Genomic DNA, 19,419 nt, shown 5'->3' with positions numbered 1-19,419 from the left:
GTAGCGCTAGAAGACGAGCACCGGCACTAAAAGGTAAATTAAACAAATACGGGAAGAGATGGTGTGGCTCTTATTTAATTTCACATTTTTTGATTTGTATTTCCTCTTATTTAATTTCACATTTTTTATTTGTATTTTAATTTATGAAACACTATTAAATTCTAATTTAATGTAAAAAGAAAAACATATCTACGAAGTGGAGGGAGTATTGTATTCTCCTTTGTTAGTGTGTAAGTAATATTTTACTGTATTTCTTAAAGATAAAAAAAAACGAAATTAGTGTGTGATTGAAGTCAAGTGAGTGAGTGTAGAATGTGAAATCAATCATTTCATATCACGAGACAGTAATATGATGCTGCTGCTGCTGATGATATTATATTCTCATATGTAAAAATAATGTATTGATGCGGGTATGGATACGGTTGAGGAAGTTGAGATTCCAATTCCATCTTCATCATCATCATCATCATCATCATCATCATCATCAATGGCGAAGAGACCTTGTCCATCTCAAAACCCTAGAATGGAGGTCGAAAATCTCCTCGACGAGTTTCTCTCTCTTTCTGACCGTCCTTCTCTCTCCCTCGATCTCTCCTTAGAGAATCTTCTTCAATCAATGCCTCCAGACTCCGATCTCATCGATCGCGCTCTTAGAATGGGTTCTCTCCTTCTCGATGCTGCCAAACATTCCTCTCGCAAACGCTCTTCCAACCACAATTCAATCGTCTGGCCTTTCCCTCCTGACCTCACCTTCAAGGTTCTCGAGATTTTCAATTCTACGCTATCTCTACTTTTTGCGATCCCGCGATTGAATCGTGTGCAGTGTTTTTAGTTTCGATGATTTTGATTTACTTTTTCGCTGTTAGGCTTTTGCTTTTTATTATTTTCATCCATGTAGTTCATGAACGGTAGTGTTTTTTTTTTATGAATTTAATTTGATACTAGTTTTTCTTAGTGTTTGATCCAAAGAGATGATGTAGTTAAATTGAAATGTGTTTGTGGAGGAACATGCATGTGTTTATGTTTTCATACTTTCACTTTACTCAAATGATGACTGTACTTGCTTGATGGTTCTGACTGCCGAGCGAAGAAAAACTTTTTGACAAACTTTTCGTTTACATACTGCAAGTACTAGTGTCCTAAAATATTGTAGCTGAAATTTAACAAATCATTATTGTTCTGCGATTTAGGATATAATGTAGTCAAATAGCCGATGTAACAAGGCTAAAATACGGACTAGTACTGGTGGGAAACTGGTACATAGGTTTTGAACATATTGTAGTACTAAAATTGAAATTTGTCTTATGATGTGCAGATCTTCTCGATGCTTGATACTCAGAGCCTGTGCTATGTATCTGCTGCTTGTTCATTTTTTAGCAAATGTGCTAAAGATCCTTTGTGCTATCAGAATATTGATTTGACAACACTTGTTCCTAAGGTTAACAATGCAGTAGTTGCTACTATGATTCAGCGAGCTGGAAAGGCACTAAGGTATGAAATTTTGGGTTGTACTGATGCTTTTACTTCAATGTTATATTTAATGTTTTCAAGGAAACTTCAAGTAGCTGCACTGCTAATAATTTTGAGGGCATAATTGGTGATAATGTTAATATGAATCATCACCTACCATCCAGATAATTTCCTTATTTTAATTAGCCTTTCCCTGTAAAATTGAAAGAGAAAAACAAGAAATTTAGTTGCATGATGATTATTTTGTTTGGATGTTTTGCCTCATCTGAAATGTTACCCTCCCTTTATTCATGATTCATGTTGTATGACATACTGCATTCTCCCACCCCTAAACTTTGGTTCCTGTTAAAAATTATACAGACTTAATTTTATTCTGTTATAAGTGTCCTTTACTCTGTAAACTTTGTTGGTGCTTTCAATCTAGAAAGCACTTAGCTCCTTCTATCTAGAAAGGAAAAACTAACTTCCCATTGAATTTATATTTACTATTTTTTTGCCTTATTATATCCTAACATTAATCTGTTTTAATTTTTTAATCAGGTCTCTTAAACTTGGTGTTGTCCCTGCTACTGTTTGTTCTCCTGGATTTTGTCAACCATTAGTTTCTACCGTCAGAAAAGCTATTGTAGAGGCGCCTAACTTTTCATGGAATGATAAGAGGTCTCGTCAAGGGCGAGAATCATCCATTCTTACAAGATGCTGTTTAAATCCTTTAAGTGCGGAGGGTGGTGCACCGGGGTATGTTTCTCATGGACTTTGATGTTCAGTACTTTTTTTGGGATTTATTTTTGAATGGCCTCTTATATTCTATTTTTGTAGGGCTCTTTTGAGAAAGTTACACCTATACAACATTGAGAGGATGGACAACACATCCCTTTGTTGTGCATTGTCAGCATGCCCTTCTCTCCTTGATCTGGAAATTGTTGGAATGTAGGTTATTTTACTTCAACTCTCGGTCTTTCCCGTCTTTTCATCATTACTTATAACTTTATAAGCATTTCTCACTGCTATGGATAAGAGGATGTCACTGTTTAATCATGAAGAAACTTGAGCTCTTCTTTATGTTGAATTTAATTTCCCGTGATTTGGAATGTTCTCTATATTAATTTCCATCTGCCATAGTTAGCCTGTGAATTCTTTCTGCTGTAAGCCTCCATGACTTCAATTTTTGTTGGTTGGTTTTATTACCACATTCGTTTCCTTTTCATTTTAAGCTCTGATGTTGATATGCTGTATCTGCATATTTATTTTTTAATAAAGAAAGGTGTATTTTATTAGTTATTAGTTGCAACATCTGATTATTTGATGTGTATGTGTATCATGGTCTCCTCATGTTTTCTGCTAGTTCATTTCTTTATAAAGAGAAGGTTGTTTCAATTGTATTTATTGATGGCAATTTTTTTAAACTTCTAGCCATGTTGAACTGAGGCAAACTCTAATGTCAGTAAGTGCAAACTGCCACTTGATTGAGCGTTTGTTTTTCGAGTCTTCCAGAACAGGTATGTAATTTTTTCAACTGTACTTTTCCATTGAGAGCACTGTATATCCATGCTTATCTCTTTTTAATTATCAGGTAGAGATGACAGCTTGAAAGCGCAAACCTGTTCTGAGCTAGTAAACAATTGTCCTCATCTAAGCTCTTTATCTCTTCGAGGGTTTAAGCTACATGATTGTAAAGTTCGCATACTGGTTAAGGTGTGTTTTCGTTATTTGTTTTAAGTTCTCATTTCCAACAGTCTTTACATCGTGTACCCATTGGAGGTTTTGATGAACTGTGGCAGTGTCTTATAATGTTAAAATAACAAGTCCCACATCGGGTAAAATAAAGAAGGCTTGATGTTGACAAGCAAAGAGATCTAATGGCCTTAGGTTCAAACTTTTGGACCATGCTTTGACCACTGAAGTTCAGTCCATAAACACTCCACCAATTGGGCCTATGCACTAAAATTTCAATGTGTTAATCTTGGGATTTGTTATTTTTTTATTATATTAATTGAAATATACTCCCTCTAATTTCAATATAGACAACATAAATCACTAGTTTGGTAGTTCAAAATATAAGAAAAATTCAATAAATTGAACCCTTCATCTAATTTATATTTTATTTTCCAAAACCCTTTTTACTTCTATGAAACAAGTCACTGTGTATGACATTTTGGAGACTACAATTTTTTTTATTACACCATTATTAAAAGAGAGTATCTGTAGAGATCAGCATCGTCTATTGAGGGTAAATTATATTTTTTGCTGCTTGTATTCAAAATTGGAGGTAGTATATGTTTCCCTCAATAAACAATGCTGATCTACATTTTATTATGTTTGTTGAGGCATTTGGGTGGGAAAGGGAGAAGAGTTGTAAATGGACTAATATTCAAGTGAAGCAAGTTATTCATGCACTCGGTTGTTTTAATGGGGTCAGTTTTGCTCTTTTCTTGTGGGATTTTTAAGTTACTTATTTCTTTTCGCCTTATAATAGCTTGGATGCAATTTCAATTTGCTTGAATAATAATTTTACAATGGTACACACTTGTGTTGAGAAATTTCCTCAAGTCAAATTAGGAAGGCGATAGTAAATTACTTTATTTTCTCTTTCCTCATTTGAGCCAAAGTGTCTATTAGGGGAAAGACGTGGCACATTTATCTTCTTAAAGTTTGTGGCATTAATATTAGTAAACTACTTGGCTTTCTCCTAATTATCATTTTTATCTGAGTAAAAGTAAAGCCCCATATTTGCAGGTTTACTAATTTCAAATTGCATTTGCAGGGATTTCGGAAACTGAAATATGTTGATTTTTCAACATCATATTCAATCACTGGAAATTTCTTAAGGTTAGTTGTTTCTTACAATACTTTGCAAGAACCCTTCAGATCTTCAGATCCTATCCATCTCTTCAGATAGTTGCTTCAAAAAAATATAAAATCTTGATTTGTCAGAAACCTTGGAAGCGGCAATGGTGGAAATTTGCTTGAGGTCTTAATTTTAAGGGATTGCATGCATCTCAAAGAGGTGCGGTTGTAATACATTTCTGGTTTCCTTATTTTATTTTTGAACCTCTGTCTCTGAAATGCTAATAATTCATGTGCAGATGGAAGTTGCTAGGATGTTGACAGCAATTCTTGAAGGAGATTTCAAATTTCTTATACATCTTGTGGGTACATGGAAGAATTTGAATTTCTAAAAATGAGTAGAATTTTTTCTTGATTCTCAATTTTGATTTAATTCCTCACTCTTGCCATTATACAGGACATATCCAACAGGGAAGGCTTAGCATGTGAGGCTGACTGGTATCACAGGTGCTACAACTCTAGGTATTGATTATCAGATGTGATTCTTTAATTTTCTGAACGACTGTTGTCGTTTCTTATGTACTTAATTACATATTTGGGGTTATATGTTGCAGCATTATGCCTATTAAGCAGGTTTTGGAAGCAAGGCCTGATATGCGTGTGGTGGCTGAATATCCATCAGAAGGAAGGTTAGATATCTTTCAAATATGAAGGGTTTTTTGTTTTGAAAATTTTCATTCTGAAAGTGGCTAATTGTGTTGCAGCTATGTCGAGACATTTGATACTGATATGACTAGTGATATAAGTCTGTTATCACAACTTAGCAGCCCCACATCAGATGGATCAATTTTTATGAGTACATCTGAAGGCAGCTACAACAGCGATCATGGTAGTGGAAATGAGGAAGGACAAGATGCGGTGATTTATGGGGAAAGTTCTGATGAAGACAATAATCTGAGCCTGTAACCAATCCTCAATGCATGGCATTAATTGAAAAGGACAACAATATAGTGAAGTTGGTACTCTCTCTTTTTCTATCTACATACGTTTGTGTGGAAAATGACAAGTTGATTTTTATTTGACAAAGCATTTACAAAAATAGATAAGTACTGTATATGGTATGGTGTCTTTGGGTTGACCTGGGGTACAAATTTTCTTAAAAAATTGTGAAGGAATAGATATGTGGGACCTTTTGGTGAATGTCATTCCCATGGCTGACATGTGACAAATGGGCATATAGTAAATCTGTCGGAAAATAGATAGGGATGGCTTAATTTGATATTTTAAAGTTAGGTGATTCTGATTCAATGTTTATTAGTAACTATTTCACCAGCTTTGTTCAACTCTTGCGTATCCTAATAGTTGTATTTGTGTTTTAAATTTATCCACTAGGGGAGCAGTAGGAGAGGAAGGATATTCCGGTCGCCGGACCTGGATTTTTCAGCTTTTGTTCCGTCCTTCACAGATTCTGTTGAGGATTGAGGTTTGGTAGCAATTTTGTTATTGGCCTTTGTTTCCATATTTGCATAATGTAAGTATATGGCCGCTCCATCCCGGTCTACCTCCCAAAAAGAGAGCTGGTTTTTCCTCAGCATTATCAATCCATATCGTATGACATGGGAGTTTTTGTTCTCTCTATCTCTGTTTCCTTTGATACTAGCTATCTAACTTGCAAAATAAAATATAATAAACAATTATTTGTTCACATTATATGACAGAGCCAGGCATGTCATTTATTTCGAACAAAAGAAATGTGAACTGATTTTTTCAGGTATAATTGGTAGGTAATGAAGTTTTGATCATGCGATCTCATGGATTTTTTTTTTCCTACTATAATCTCAATTACCTAAAGAAATGTTATCTAGCACGGTCCATTATCACCAGTTAAAATAAATTATAAGCCTCATCACTTGAATGTAATGTGAAGTTCTTCAACTAGTCATTGAATTGAAAAGAGTTGTGTTTGAAGTTGAACACCCTCATCACCCTCATCATTCAGAATTCGTAATATTTTTACGAGGACAAGGGGTGATAATAGAATAGTAGTATTCAAATTCAGCTTTTAAAATATGGGGAGCTTATCGTAATATTTTTTGTTGGCAGTGTATTTTGACAGAAAGTATACTAATTAAAGGATTTTTTAAAAGCATATTTTGACAGATTTGAACATTTAAAGTTGAATTGATAAATTTTCAATTTTTGTTTAAAATAGAGTAATTCATACTTTTTTTAGTTTCTTAAATAAATTAAAAAACGACTTCAAGCCAGCTCAAATGCATTTTAAATTTATCTGACATGCCTACTTAAATACATGAATACTTTTATTAGTATAATTAATTTTATAAAATTATAAATTTGTTAACATCTATAATAACTTGAGCTTATTAGGCCACATAAAATTTTAGCACAGTTATTAGATGTATGATTATAAACTATAATTGAAATATAATGAGCTATATAGTTAAATCTCTCTAAATATCATCTTAAATAGTAAAATAAAGTCTAATTTCATATATTAACTCTTAATCTATATATAATTTAAATGCATTAAAATATTCATTTAAATATAATAGTATGAAATAGTTTTTTTAAATAGGCTAACATGGCATATCAAAAATTTGAAATTATGAATATTTAATTTGGTTGGTCTATTCTTAATATTATAAATATTATAAGTTGATCAATCATATAATATCATGGGATGATCAAAAGCTCAATAAAAAGACACCTATTTATTATTTTAAAGAAGGTTCAACAATCAATTCAATTCAAGAATATAAATACTTCTACGACTATAGCAGAAGCTACATTCACACTTTTCATATCTATTCCCTTTTAGAATCATTAAGGGTTTGAGTGCTAATTTTACTGGTCCAATAACCCCACCATCACGTCAGGAGTGTAACACCACACCAGGAGATCAATCCTGCAATCCAATCATAATTTTGATTCTTGTCCCAAAGAATTAAGTGTGGAATCTACTTCAGAAGAGTAACTTACACCATCCCGCAGATAAGACGTGCATGCAATGTCTAATAGTTAGCAAATTAATTAATAAAGTTGTACAAAACTTTACAGAATCCTTAACTCGTCGAGAAAGTCACAACGCAAGTGTACTCTACTTCCTTTTTTATTTGATTTTCGTTTGGCTGTGCAGTCGGGGGATGACAATCAACCAACTTTACTCTACAAGGATATGTGTCTTTAGTGTCGTAGATATGGTCTTCCTCGCCCGACGGGGGTTCCTGTTTGATGGTCCCGCCTGCGTAACTTCGTTCGAGGGGTGATATCGGGAGGCTAATGTCTTTGTGACTATCTTGATTATCCAGAACCGTAAAGGTTTGACCGTCTCTGGATGACTGTCATCGACTGTCTCTTATGAACGGCTGCTTGAGCTGTGTTTCCTTTTGTTTCTTCGCTTTGAGGTTGATGTTGGTCTCTAGCGATCCTTTAGAAATAAGTTAATAGCATGTTTTAAAGAGGACGTAGAAGACGACCTTCATGTACTCGACTAGAATAACCTCGATATGGTTTACTCTGAAACCATAATTGGATAAGGGGTTAGATTCCTCGAGAGTTTCTTCCATACTTCCCTTTATTGTCAACATGGGTATGGTTTTGTTTTACTCAGAACAAGCGTCTATGAGTAATATGAGCCTATGCCCAGCTGGATAGTCTATAAGTTTGTCCATATTTGAGAGCAAGTGTGAGTCTTTTGGTCATGCTCTATTAAGACCAGTGCAGTCTACCTACGTCTTTCACTTCCCGAAGCTCTCTTTGCTATAATGATGTTGGAAATCCATTATGTGTATTTTACTTCAGAAATGAATCTTGCGTCTAACAAGCCTTTCGTTGTGCTTGTGGTGGCTTCAGCTTTCTCGGGGGACTTCCCCCTCTTTGCTTGGATACATATTAGGCATATAGTGTGGAGAGATAGTGAAAAGATTTGAGTCCATCTAGAGGCATTCAATTAGTGTGGAACTTACGTTAAAGGAAAGCCTGAATTTTATCTTCATGTGTATCCAAGTAGAACATATAGACTTTCCCTAAGCCCTTATCTATTATTGCTGATGATGTGAGATGGTCTTTAAGGATGACTTCTTTGATTCTTTTTTCCTCCTCGAGGTCGATGCAGATCATGGTCCGCTTTCCTTCCCTCTCTTGATACATTATTTTTCAGGTGGACCGGGGGACGACATCACATATAGTTTTGCTTAGAAGGACCTCCCTAGGATCCCTTGAAGGCACACTACACAAAATTTCAAGGAAGTTAAGGGTTATCTTTCTCTCACCTACTCCTTCCAACAACAACGTTAAATGTGTCATTCTTCAAGGGTGAGTTATCGAATCATTGAAGGTCAACAGAACTCCACAACGATATGGTTCAGATCTGGTTGACGGAGGCCTAATTGTTCTAAAGCATCAATGAAGATGATGTTGCAAGAACTTCTGTCATATACAATGAATCCTATCAGAGTGCGATCACAACAAAGACTGATAAGATTAACGTCATATAGACATTTGGAGCTCCGTTTATCTTTACACGATATAGGAATCATATTTCCAGCAAATCCTCGCATTGCAATTTGGAGACAATAGTTGTTCGGAGGAGGCACTTTGGTGGTGGATCTACGCTGGATGTTGTTGCAAGAGGATCTCATCGATATGTGATAATTGAGGTAGGACAAGATCAGAAGGTTTGGTATACCTCTTCGGTACGGGGAATAATTACTACCTCCATTTTTTATGTTTCTGGTAGAGATCTAACTTTGGATCGAAGATGATATACTCGTGGATTTTTGCAGGAATTAAGAGTCAATTCTCACATACTGCACCATTGTTCTGTTATGAAACCATAATTAGTATGTATCAATGGTGAATGATCCTGAACTGGTGGTGGTGATCTCTAGTGTGGAACTGCAAGATTAGCACTCTAACGTCCAAGTGAGTTCAGAATTCAAGATGAGTGTAGTAAAAAATGAAGATCAGAATAATATATTTTGAATCTCACGTGTGGTGGCTTTTATACGTTAGGTCGTTTTGAGTGAATTAGAATTAGATTTGACTATAGCTTTTTGAGCCTTTGGTTGGTCCAAAACAGTAACAATGAAAAAATATCCTGTCACCAAAAATTCAAATACCGATATAATACTTGAACCATAATTGACATAACATAAAATCACAAATATATTGAACAATAATAAATTATATTTTAATGAATAAGATATCTCAATTGATATATGTTTGAGTTAAATTGGTATAAAATGTTGATTTAGAGTTCAATCTCGAACAATAATATTTATTATATTTATGTATTAACTAAAATAAATAAATTCTTGATATTTATAAATTAACAATTCTTTAAAATAAATAAATATATTATCAATAATATTTATTTTAATCAAAATAAATTTAATTATTTTACTTAATAAAATATGCATAATTATACTAAAAATAGGTGAGTTACAATTATACAAATTAAAAATGGTTATATTTTATTTAAAATAGAATTATTAAAATATAAAATTTAAAGTACTCTCATAAAATTAAAATGTAAATACAAGTGGGATATTTTAAAATATTCTTTTAGATGTGGCAAAATCTCATTGACTTTGTTTAAAACTTCCTTGCACTCCTGGTCATTGTGAAAACACAATTGTAATCGATATTAGGAAAATTCCTATAATGTATTCACGCACATATGACGTTTATAAACCAAGAGTTATTACCTTTGTGGTTATGTCGAGAAGTAGGGGAGAAATTTGAATCGACCGACCTATTTATCTTTTTGCGTAAATGAATTGGGTCGGGTCGAGGCGGATCAGGTATTGGGTTGAATCAACAGTTTAATTTGGATAATACATGATTGATTCAATTGAATTTGAATGAATATTTTGGACATGTAAGAAATCGAATTCGATCAAACTGAGTATGATATTCATTTTTATCACTATAGGATTGTTTATTATATAAACGGGTTCATAATATTGTGAAGCTATTATATTTTTATAATCTAATGGGGGACATTGTATACTAACAAGAATACACAGACATACAATATACAATTTTGAATGATATTTACACTGTCACTGCATCACAATCATTCATTTATATTATTTTTTAAAGGATTAAAATAAAAGTCAATCATTTAAATAAATCAATTATTGTGATTAACTGACCGTGTAAAAAATCTTTACAGTGTGAGGATATAACAATTAAATTATATTTATTTTGTGGGTTAAAGTATCTTATCGATGAAATTAATATCAAATGATACTGAAAATATTCTTAGTAATAATAACTTTTTTTTCAATGATAAAAATATATTTCTTCTTTATACCATTCTAAAATTTTGATAAATTTTTTTTTTAAAATTAAAAAATGAATGTTTTTGAATTTTATAAAAGATGAGTCGGTTTGGCCAAATAAAATTTAAACCGATTAAACTCAACGGATTTATTCGTCAAATTAGTTTAACCGAATTCACAAAAAATCAAAATTTTAACGGTAGAAGTTGGGGCCGTTAGAATGAAACCCTGAAACCTAAGTTTTCGGCCGGACAGCGACCTGAACCGACCGATTATCCAGTCCTATTGAGAAAGACGAGATTTTTTTTCAACCTCAAGGACAGTGAGAATGTTTGACCATCTCTTGTTCTTCCATGTTTGACCATCTCTTGTTCTTCATACAAATCTACCGTATTTAGTGTGCTACTTAATTGTGATTGATTACAAGTTATACATTGAGATATTTTCTTTCACTTGTTTCTAAGAGTGATTTTATATATGGTTTAAGTAGAAAATGCTTTATCATAACACCTGATTGCTATGTGAATGCATGTCTCGTTAGTCATCTTCCTTATTTTTCAATAATTTGATACATGTTTGAAGTTATATGTCATTTTGCAAAAAAAAATTGATTATTTTGCTCCACTTGTTTCCTTGAGATTATCAACTTAGCCTTGGAATTATGCTGCCAAATTATTGTACATTTTGTTAACAATACGATACTTCTAAGTTTATATATCTGTTTTTTTCATAATGTTAAAGGGGAGGAAAATAACCACACCTCATAGCACAATATAACATGGTTTTGAAGGTGACAAAAATACAAAAAGAAAGGAGGTTGAGTTGTATTGGATTTATAACTTATTTGATATTCTCAAACACAAAGAGTGTAGCAATGGAAAGATAAAGAGAATATGGATAGAATATCACCCACACAGAGTGTATATCCCGTTAACAAGAGACTCGTGATTAGATACAATCACCACATAGTGTATATCCCGTTAACAAGAGACTCGTGATTAGATACAACCACTAAGACAACCTAGTTTTAGATTTTCTTCCATCACACTAGAGGAATTCTTTGCCTACCACCTTAAAGACTTTATTTCCTTAAACTTTTAAGCACTTGTTTGCCTCGCACTAAAGAACTTTGAAAAAATTACAAAGTATTTTGTTTCCAATAACTCATACAGAGTGATAAGCCAAATACAACTTGATTAAAAGTGATTATCTTTTCTAAAAAAAAATAATGAATTAAGATGACTTGTTCCTTGTGTTTTTTCTTTGATAATATGATGATGTTTTGCAAAACTTACAAACTTATGGTGAAACAATAATAGTACCCTCATTAGTAGTATGTATGTGTGTGCGTATCAATGTTTGAAATTATCATTTATATAAAATTAGAGATTCTGAATTGTTGTGTTTAATATCCTTGACAATTATTTGGTCGTTGGGAAATGAGCCTTTTGACCTGTATTATATGTACAAAATCCTTATCCATCTATTACTTGTATTGATTTGTATCCTTTTAGTACTTGTACTAACACAACTATCATGGTGTCACTATTGAGAATATTATATGTAGGTGTCATAACACAATAGGTCTTCGTAAATGAGGTGTCAGTGGTAAGTTCTTTGATTAGGCAGAAATGGTTTCTTATGTTTAGTAGATGATCACATTAGCCTTAAACATATTGTAAATTTGGCTAACTTGAGCATAATGACCATTTTCTTTGGGTAACTTGAGCATAATGACCATTCCCTTTCTTATGGGGACAAATGATAATTTTTTCTGACTATGTAAAAATGATCATTTTGTCAATCTTGTTGAATGAGGTAGGTGATCATTCCTTGTCTTCTAATGCAAATGATCATTTCTTATCTTTTGAAAACAATGATAATCAATTATACTTTAGATATAGATGACCTTGTTGACTATTGTTTATATGATCATTTCCTCTGCAGATGATTAAGTCTTTATTTTTTGCAGATGATTCTAGACATGGAAACAAACATATTAGATTATCAATTATTCTTAATTATATTATTGTCATCCTATAGAGACCATTGTTCAACAAATTATATTTATTTCAACAATCTCTCATTTTTTATGATGACAAATACATTAATTATTTGAACAATTTTCTAATAAATAATTTAGAGGGTTATAGACTTTTAAGGATTCTTGGATCTAAGCAATTTAAAATATAAAATAAATCATTAACTTGTAATGTGTTAGAAAAAAAATCATAACATTTTAGACCAAAAGTTTTTAATTTTTATTCAATATTTATGTATGATTTACTTAGTTTCAAGTTAATATTCAATAAAGACAATTACACCGTTGTTATTGCTCGTTATGTATCTCTCTGTATGCATGGTGATAATATTGTGGTTTAATGTGTTGTGTAGGTTAAATTCTTTTAAAGATTTTGACTTATAATGGAAAGAGAATATGGTAATCTTTATAGAGGTGTAATGGATGACTTATGATTTCTAGAGTAATGTAAAAACATAGTTTCTTTGTTACCACACTTCTACTTGATGGAAAACAAATAGGGGGAGAGAGGGGGTGTTATAATGGAAAGAGAATATGGTAATCGTATAGAGGTGTAATGGATGACTTATGATTTCTTTTTGTTACCACACTTCTAGTTGATGGCGTTGTGGAAAACAAATATAGAGAAATCTGGATTAAAAAGAATACGAAAAAGTGCAACACAATTTGAAAGATAAAATCATTATAATGATTTATGTGTTATCGACAAAGGTATAACAATGGTAAAAAGGGTTAAAATGTACACACTGACTTATGAATACGAGCTTTTTTAAATGGAACCCGTGAAAACATTCAAGCTATGAAAAAACTTTTTATTCATATTGTGAATCATCTAAGAACTTTTGGTATAAAAAATTAAATGAGGTTTTGGTCAACAAGGTCTTTAGATGCTTAAATCATAACTTACAACCTAAAGTCACTGGAGTTTTTCAATATAAGGTTAAAGTGGCAAAATTATATCATAAGTCATTTAAATTATTTAAATTATTTTGGTGTAACAGATTGTTCCTTTAAGATTTTTTTAACAACTTGACCCTTTAGGTTGATTTTTACATATTTTTCCTCACATTTTGAACATTTAAAAATTTATGATTGTTGTATTTCGAATTGCACTTCATCATTTGCATATCATTTACAATAACTGCATCTATAATTAGTATATTCACTCTGTTAAAAAAGGATAACGATACACACATTCGATAACTTAGAGGACCAAGTTGTTACCAAAAAAACTTAAACAATCAACCTGTTACACAAAAGTAACTTAAAAGACCTCTGGTGTAGTTTTGTTTTAAAAAGTTATAAAAACACAAAATTGAGCTAAAAAGACTATTTGAGGGTGAAGAGGTGACAAAAAGAAGAAATCCCTAGCTCTTAAAGTCAAAGGAGGTAAAGATTCAAATATTGAGGAAGATATAACATTATTAATTTGAAAATTTAAAAGATTCATAAAAACATGACAAACAACAAAACTCTCAACACAATATGAAGGAAGATCTTTGTCCATCCCAACCTATTACCAATATGAAAAGAAAAGTCATAAATATAAATTGCCCTCAGAACAATAACCATAAAAAATTTGAAAAATTCAAAAGACCTAAAAAAAACAAATAAAGCATACATAAATTGAGATGACAATGATATAGAGTCTTAGGATGAATCATAAAAGAAGGAAGAATCAAATATTTGTCTTATGACAAATCATATGAAGATAACGAGGTAAATAGTCAAACTTCATAATTTACTTATAATGAATTATTTAGCATTTGTAAAAAAATAGATTGGGAATCAAGTAAATCAAAACACTTTGTTTCTACCTTTAAGACTACTATGTCTTTTCTTGAAATAGAAAATTAAATTTTAATGGATGAAATAGATAGTCTTAAAGAAAAACAAAATATTTTAATTCAAAGTTCTTCTTTTCCTTCTCGCTCCCATGTAGAAATAAATAGCTCTAAATGATTGATGATCTAAAATATTTTCTTCTCTAAATGATCAAGAGTTTCAGAGGTCAAAATCCCCAATCGTTCAAACATTTCTCATAGGGTCATATCCTAAAAGAGGGTCATTTTTAAAAATAAATTTGGACTTTCTTACTAGAGGATGACATAAAATTTAATTTCTAATAGAGATAAGAGAGTTAAACAATGAATAGATAATACCTTCTTACCTCTTTTTCTTATATCTCTGACTTGTGTAATGGTGACTTTCTACTCAAGTCTTATGTTTCTATAAGAGGACAAGTGTTTCTTATTTACCTTTTTCTTTTTAACTCATTTCATTTTTGTTGAATTATCTAAACTTTTGTCAGTGATTATAGTCAATAGTGTTATATTTTCTTCTTCTTCATTTTCAATATTATCTCATATAGTTTGTCTTTCCACCAGGATAAAAGTTCACTATCTTCATTAAAGATTGGTGGTTTAGAAAGAAAATAATATTTATAGCCAGAGGCTGATTCATCTCCCAAGTCAAACATCTTATCTCTTAGAGAATCTTCTACTCTTACACGATTAAGTATTTAACTAAAAGATTGATGCTCTAATATCAACTCGTGGTGAGAAAAACACAAGATAAATGGGCGAGAGTTAATCATGTCAAATTTAGAATTTATTGGATATTCTCAAGCACAAAGAGTGAACAAGAAAAGATGAAGATAATATGGATAAAGGATCACACACAAAGTTTATATTGGTTCACAATGTTAACGAGAGGTTAGTTCAATCTCATCACGGTTAAGAGATTTCCACTGACACTTTATTACAGGCAACCAGTAAGACAACCCAATCTTAAACTTTCTTGCCTCACGCTAGAGGACTTTTTTTTTGCCTTAGCACCTATAAAACTTCCTTGCCTTAAATCATTAAGTACTTCTTTTACAACAACTCACACAGTGGTAAACCTAATACATGTTGATTATAAGTGATTATCTTTCCTAAAAAAAACATGAATAGAGAGAATTTGTTTCTTGGTGTTTGTTCTTTGCTAATATGACAATATTTTTCAAAGCATACAAATTCATAGTGACACAACAATAACTCAATAATAGTATGTATATAGTTATCTTTTATATAGGACTCGATATTCTAAAATTGTGGTGCGTATTTATAATATATGAACGTAATCCCTATCCATTCATTCCTTATATTGATCCTTATCATTTTATTCCTAATACTAACATAATTTTCATGATGTGACCATTGAAAACATTCTCTATATGTGATCTATTACAACAAGTCTTCGTAAATGAGGTGCATGTAATTAACTCTTCAGTTAGGCATATTTTTTGTGTTGAGTATAGATGGTCATGTGTGTATGGGAATAAATGATCATGTTGAGGTGCATACGGTCACATTACCCCTAAACAGATGGTCAACCTTGTTGACTTGAGCATAGATGACTATTCTCTTTCATTTAGAAAAATTGATCATTTCTTCTAACTAAGTGCAAATGATCAGTTTAGTCAATCTTGTTGACTTGAGCATAGATGGTTATTCTCTTTCATTTAGGAAAAATTGATCATTTCTTCTGACTAAGTGCAAATGATCATTTTAGTCAATCTTCTTGACTCTAGTGCAGATGAACATTCGCTATGTTTTGGATATAGATGATCATTCTTCAAATTGGTTCAGATGATCATTTTGACTTGATGTCTAGATAGTCAAACTTTTTTACTTTGGCATTGATATTATTTCCTCAACAAACGATTATGTATTAATTTTCTGAACATGATTATAAATGTTCTTACCTATGAAAAAAAATAGAATATTAAGTGTTCTTAATTATATTATTATCATTATCGTCAAAGTTCTATAACTATGATTGTTACTTAGACCATATTTGGTTCAATAGTTTTGAACCACACATGATTTTTTTCCACTTGTTTTCTAGTTGCATGAAATAGATCCCTTTAAACTTTTATAAATATAATCATGCTGATAAAATATGTTTTTTTTTTATAGTTTTTTACACTTGCAATATAAATACTCTATTTTTTTTGTTTTGTACTTTTTTTTAATCAATAATCTCTACATTCATATTAAGTACCAAGAATCTTAATTAATGATTCAAGTATCTTGAAAGGTATAGAAATGTTATCATCAAATGTGTAAGCCCCTCATTTGTACTTGATAAGAAATTCTTGACATTGATTTAAGTTTTATTGTGTTTAAGTACATAACTTGTTGTCTTTAATTTATAACATTGTCCAAATTACTTAGCTTGTATTTATGTATTTTAATTTGGCTAGTCTTGGTCAAACTTAATTTATAGAATTGATGAATTTAGTTAATTGTTCAAAATTCAAATTTATTATAATCAATTAACATATTGAATATCTTAACCAAATAACATATTGAATCTTATTAAAAACTTAACCAAATACACCCCTTAAATCTCTGCAACACCACCCCATAAGGCTCATGCCTTAACTTGTTTTCATTTAGTATTGTCATCAGACAAATACTCCACACTTTAGCTACACTTGAAAAGGATCATATATTGGCTTATACAACTTTTTTAACCAATTGCGGTTGAAGATAAATTCAGAAAATAATACACTTTTTCAGCCATAGTGTGTAGACCAGATAATACAAAAATCAAATTACAGTAGAATAAAAAGAAATATTAACACAGACGGTAGAATAAAAACAAAGACAAACATGGAAGAAAACAATTACAATGCCAATACTAAACAAATCATAAGAAAATGATCAAAAATAGTAAATAAATAAAAAGGACGATAAAATGGAGAAAGAACATACTGTTTTTAACGTTTTTTCTTAAAATAGTTCTGCTACCGAGCTACTACCAATAGGATTCAAGTTATTTCCACCAGCAGTCTTCATCTCCAGCAACAAAGTAAATTCCCATTGATTATGTTCCTTCCATATCTGATGAAAGGCTCTGATTTTGCAAATGTGGTACTGCAGAGCTTTAATAAAAACCAGATGGAGCAGAGTAATAAACAAAATAGTATTCCAAATTTCTAGTGTAATATGATCGTTCAAAAACCGGAACCGTTTTTCCGTTTGGAAGGATCACTATTGTGGAAAGTAACCACAAATTATATAATTGTAGATAAGATTTCCTCGGACGGGCGTCCAAATAAAAGTAATCATCCTTTCAGTAGCCAGTCATACAGAAAATCTACCTGCTACAATTATATTCGTCAAAGAATCACTATAGCAAAGAAGGATTATAAAATCGAACCTATGTTCATGATTCTATTTAATTTAATTGATCGTGATGTAAAAGTCATTGATAAAATCCAAACCTATACAAAACTGACTAAATATCAGGAGACAGCTGTAGCACCGGACATTACTAAGAAAATTGATTGCAGTTGCGCTGAACAAATACAACTCATCAGCTCGAAAAGCATTCAGTCAAGGAACAGCAGGAACCGGAACAATTCCCAGTTTTCTGCGAACATCTTCCAAATCTTCATGAAAATGCTGCTCATAATATACACACATTAGATCATTGCACTGTGTGCCGGCACGAACAGCCCATGGGAAGTAATGCTGAAAAAACAATTTTCTCTGCTTTTCGTTGAATCTTGCTGTGCCCCCTATAACAGACATCATGCACATAGGAAGATACATCTGTTCAAACTCGATTACTTTCAGTGCTGACTCCCCAATCAAGTTAGTAGGAAGGTCAAAAAGGGTATGCCAGAAGTCATGTACTTCACGAGCTCGCATGGCAACATAGGCCAGCTCATCTGTATCCATGAACCGCACAGGAGGTCGATCGTCTGGTGAAAAGTTCCTGGATCCCATAAATCTAGCATAGGCAGCACCAAATGTATTTGCTGGCAGATCCCAAGCATGTCCTACATTTGCAGATATAACACGAGGGCGCTCCAACAGTACTGCCTATTAAATAAGAAGATGGTTTCAGATCATGATGAGCAAGGAGAACAAACATGTATATTTAAAGAGAAAATAGGATATGCACATATAATGTAATACACAGTCCAACCAATCACCAATCACCATCGTGTATTCCGCCAAATCAACCGTAATTTTTAAGTTAGTGGCATGACATGGCTAGCTGAAATAAAATGAAAATAAGTAAAGAGGTAAAGTGAAATGATTACCGACCCTTCCTTCGGGGGAAGATTTCATCCTTTGAAGAACCCTTTCAAAGGCAGGTTTTCCCGTTGTTTCACCAAGAGCCGCTATCAAATCAGCTCTTCGCGGATTCAAAAGCGCTCCGACGGCCGAACCAAACGCCACCGCTGCCTGCTGCCATGTCTTCAGCTTGATTCTACCGCCGTCCACCATTCCAGCTTCCTTGTTAAATCTAAACCATAACAAAATATACTGTCATCCATTTTATATTTGAATATTAGATTTCCAGCGAATTCAAACTTACAGCGCAACAATCACAAGAACAACAAGCAAATTGAATGGAAAAGCAAGCAAATCGGTCCAAAATACAATGAACATGGATGAATGAATACCTGAGTTGAGGAGTGAAGATGGAGAAGACGCGCTAGGGTTCGTATTTTGGCTTTGGATTCGAATGGACTCCTACGCTATTTTGAGCAGTTAGATTTAATCAAAAGGTGAAAATTACGACAATCACGGTGGAGAAACCACTGCAACTAGCGACGGTGTTTCTGATTGTTTCGGCAGCAAAATTCTTTTTGCTAAATCTCTTTCTCCATTCTCATCAAATAAATAAAATTAAAATAAGTAGTCAATTTAATGATTCATTTTTAGATGCTTAACTAATTTCAATAGTTTAATTAGGAGAAATATATAATATTTATTGAATAATTATAGCTTATAGATTAAATAGATT

The 19,419-nt window shown here is 32.3% G+C and overlaps 2 protein-coding genes across 4 annotated transcripts; one reads left to right on the top strand and one right to left on the bottom strand.

The window, feature by feature from the left end:
- Positions 1-215: 215 nt before the first annotated feature.
- LOC127126147 (F-box protein SKIP17) lies at positions 216-6,069 on the top strand. 2 transcript variants are annotated; one of them, XR_007804920.1, is made up of 13 exons: positions 216-757; positions 1,316-1,491; positions 2,011-2,208; positions 2,290-2,400; positions 2,884-2,969; positions 3,044-3,165; positions 4,235-4,299; positions 4,405-4,477; positions 4,557-4,619; positions 4,715-4,779; positions 4,872-4,946; positions 5,022-5,276; positions 5,650-6,069. XR_007804920.1 is itself a non-coding variant. In XM_051055021.1 (13 exons), exons 1-12 carry the CDS (start codon positions 413-415, stop codon positions 5,221-5,223), a joined length of 1,581 nt encoding a protein of 526 aa, XP_050910978.1. In that variant the 5' UTR covers positions 216-412; the 3' UTR covers positions 5,224-5,272; positions 5,650-6,069. The 2 variants fall into 2 exon arrangements, 1 of the variants encoding a protein (XP_050910978.1); XM_051055021.1 differs by having other exon boundaries at positions 5,022-5,272.
- An 11,734-nt stretch (positions 6,070-17,803) lies between these two features.
- On the bottom strand, positions 17,804-19,316 carry LOC127126146 (ubiquinone biosynthesis protein COQ4 homolog, mitochondrial). 2 transcript variants are annotated; one of them, XM_051055019.1, is made up of 3 exons: positions 19,076-19,316; positions 18,710-18,915; positions 17,804-18,481 (listed from the first exon to the last, which is right to left on the bottom strand). In XM_051055019.1, exons 2-3 carry the CDS (start codon positions 18,894-18,896, stop codon positions 17,994-17,996), a joined length of 675 nt encoding a protein of 224 aa, XP_050910976.1. In that variant the 5' UTR covers positions 18,897-18,915; positions 19,076-19,316; the 3' UTR covers positions 17,804-17,993. The 2 variants fall into 2 exon arrangements, with proteins under 2 accessions (XP_050910976.1, XP_050910975.1); XM_051055018.1 differs by having other exon boundaries at positions 17,804-18,485; positions 18,714-18,915; positions 19,076-19,310.
- Between the last annotated feature and the right edge of the window lie 103 nt (positions 19,317-19,419).

The sequence above is a fragment of the Lathyrus oleraceus genome, chromosome 3 (assembly GCF_024323335.1).
Source record: "Lathyrus oleraceus cultivar Zhongwan6 chromosome 3, CAAS_Psat_ZW6_1.0, whole genome shotgun sequence".
Classification (NCBI taxonomy): domain Eukaryota; kingdom Viridiplantae; phylum Streptophyta; class Magnoliopsida; order Fabales; family Fabaceae; genus Lathyrus; species Lathyrus oleraceus.
Note: the sequence above shows the minus strand (reverse complement) of the source record. Positions and strands in the feature narration are given on the sequence as shown.